This window comes from Cryptomeria japonica, chromosome 7, assembly GCF_030272615.1.
Source record: "Cryptomeria japonica chromosome 7, Sugi_1.0, whole genome shotgun sequence".
NCBI classification, from domain to species: domain Eukaryota; kingdom Viridiplantae; phylum Streptophyta; class Pinopsida; order Cupressales; family Cupressaceae; genus Cryptomeria; species Cryptomeria japonica.
In genome coordinates this window covers 293,925,074-293,927,677 of record NC_081411.1, presented here as the reverse complement: position 1 = coordinate 293,927,677, position 2,604 = coordinate 293,925,074, and the positions used below count along the sequence as shown (strand labels likewise).

At 41.9% G+C, this 2,604-nt stretch overlaps 1 protein-coding gene across 1 annotated transcript; it reads right to left on the bottom strand.

Moving 5' to 3' along the window:
• Positions 1-521: 521 nt before the first annotated feature.
• LOC131037095 (G-type lectin S-receptor-like serine/threonine-protein kinase LECRK4) lies at positions 522-2,229 on the bottom strand. The gene has a single exon (XM_057969133.2). The coding sequence runs from the start codon at positions 2,227-2,229 to the stop codon at positions 610-612; it is 1,620 nt and encodes a 539-aa protein (XP_057825116.2). The 3' UTR covers positions 522-609.
• Positions 2,230-2,604: the final 375 nt, after the last annotated feature.

Below are 2,604 nucleotides of genomic sequence, written 5' to 3'. Positions count from 1 at the left end.
TCTTGTTCCAATACCTGGCTGGAGAAATTTTAGGCCCAGGGAGAAGTGAGCAGGCAATGGATGGTATTCACGCGCAACACAACAAGTGTTGTGTTAAACATATATGCAAAATGTGGAAGCGCAAGGCATGAGAAATGTTTTCAGATTGCCACCTGCCTGCATGTGCTAGGCATGTATGCAAACTGTGGAAGCCAAGACTAGGCACGTGAATTGTATTCCAGACTACCATGTTTGCCAAAGAATACACGGAACAAAGCTTTCTTTTTTCACATCTTTTTTAAATTTTCAATAAAAATTACAAACCCCAGGAAAAATACCGAGAACCAGTCATAAAAATGTTAAAATGAGGAGAGAAAATAGTTTAATGGAAAATCACCCTTAACCATATGATAAAAATGTTGGCTGTTTTCCAAGCAGCGATTAATTGCAAAATAGTGATTTGAAAACATTGGCTGTTTTCCAAGCAGAAATCAATTGCAAAATGGTGATACAAAAATATTAGTCTCTGCCAGAAGGCAGGGACTAATAAAACATCCGTTCTACGCTATTATGTCTCTCTCAAAGAGTTTCTTGTAAGACGAGACACAGATCAAGAAGTTATTGGACTACCTAGAGGCAGGGGGCACGGCTTTTATGAAGAGGAAACTTCTGGAAGAGGGGGTATTGAATCTCAACTGTCCCTTCGAGCATCCGAACTACATTTCTCATTGATGGTCTTAGAGAAGAATCTTCTTGAATGCACCAGAGCCCCACCAGCACCATTCTTTCCAACTGGGTTGCCTCGATACCTCTGCAATCTTGTTGCTCCATCAATTTTAAAAGTTGACCATGTTTGAAGCAATCGTACACCCAATCACACAAAACCATTTCATTTTCTGGCACATGCAACTCGAACATTTTCCTGCAACAGATAATTTCCAAGAGTACGACTCCGAAGCTATACACGTCCACTTTCACTGTAACAGCCGTATTCTTCTGCCACTCAGGAGCTATATAACCGATGGTTCCGCGGGCCATAGTAAACGTTCTCGTTTGTTCTGCGCCAATCAGTTTGGACATTCCAAAGTCAGCTATCTTAGCCTGGTAATTCTCATCCAGGAGAATGTTTTGAGGTTTTATATCACAATGAAGTATAGGGGTTGTGCACTCTTCATGTAAGTAGAGGATTCCTCTTGCAATTCCTAAAGCAATCTGAACACGCACCTCCCAATCAACATCTCTTTTGCCCTTAAATAAAACATTGTTCAGAGATCCATTGGACATGTATTGGTAAATCAGAAGCCTGTGGGTCCCCTCTGTGCAGAACCCATAGAGTTGAACAAGATTCTTATGATGGCTAGCCCCGATGATACCCATCTCTGTTCTGAACTCCTTTTCTCGATCTTCTTGTCCTCCTTGCATGAGCAGATCGTCAAGTTTCTTCACAGCAATTTCTCGTCCGTCTGATAAGACGCCTTTGTAGACCTTCCCAAAGGCCCCTCTTCCTATTTCTTGCTTGAAGCCTCCAGTCTCAGTGTCGATCTCTTGATAACTATATCCCTTCAACCCCACTGGATTAGCGTTATGATCATCTTGCAAGGCTTTCAGCTTGGGCCTGCATGTATACAACCAAATTAATAACAAAATTGCTCCAAAGACAAAGGAACAACCGACAAGGCTTATGCCAACAATTATTAGCCACTTCCCCTTCTCCTCCTTTCTTTGCTTTGACAGCGTGGGGGGAACAGCATCGTAGACTTTCACAAAAGCTGTTGTATTGATGTTTTCAGCGCCGTTCTTCATAGGCAGTGACTTCATCCAACAATGTTCTCCATAGCCAGTTATATCATTGTAGACGGCCACTGTGCAAAAGCAATCATCAAGGCATGCCTGCTTGCAAGCAGTTGCATTTGTGAATTCTAAAGACACGTAATCATTTTCAAAAAAATCTACGTGCTCAATCGTATGCATTTTTGCTCCACTTGCGCTACAGCTCTGATGCGGGAACGTGTCCTGCTGGCATCCCTTTGATGGGTTATCATTGACCACAAAGTGGAATCCGGGAGGACAACTGCAATTTCTGGTACTGCCCGAGACTCGACAGATTCCATTGAGACCACACACCCCAGACCCACAAGGATTACCTTGCTGCTGAGCAAACAGGCTTATGACCCAGATTAGATAAGTAAGATATATGAGATGGAAGTGTGTTCTTTTAAATCCCATGCACACAGACATAGACATAGCCATATAACGAGCGCAAAGGCAAACTCACGCAGGTGGAACGATACAAGAAGTCCAATTTACTAGGCTTCGTTTAAATCTCCGGACGGAAACTGAGAAGGCAATTTTGCAAGACGTTAAATTGCGGACGTCATACCATACTATACGAGGCAGTGGTAGTCAATTGATGTATAAGATTAACAATACGAGGCAGCGGTACGCTTGTAGTAATAGGTTTCAGCCATCCAATAGTATTGTCCAGATTTCTACGGAGGATATAAATATGGTGCCATACAAACTTATTTTATAGGTTTGATTTTGGCGATTTTTATGATTAAGTATTTTAAGTTGGAGTGCTATTGAGATGACATATTTTCATCAAGCATGTGATAAGTGTTCATA

Excerpts from the sequence above, each read along its gene's own strand:
- LOC131037095 (XM_057969133.2), bottom strand. The coding sequence starts at position 2,229 with ATGGCTATGTCTATGTCTGTGTGCATGGGATTTAAAAGAACACACTTC.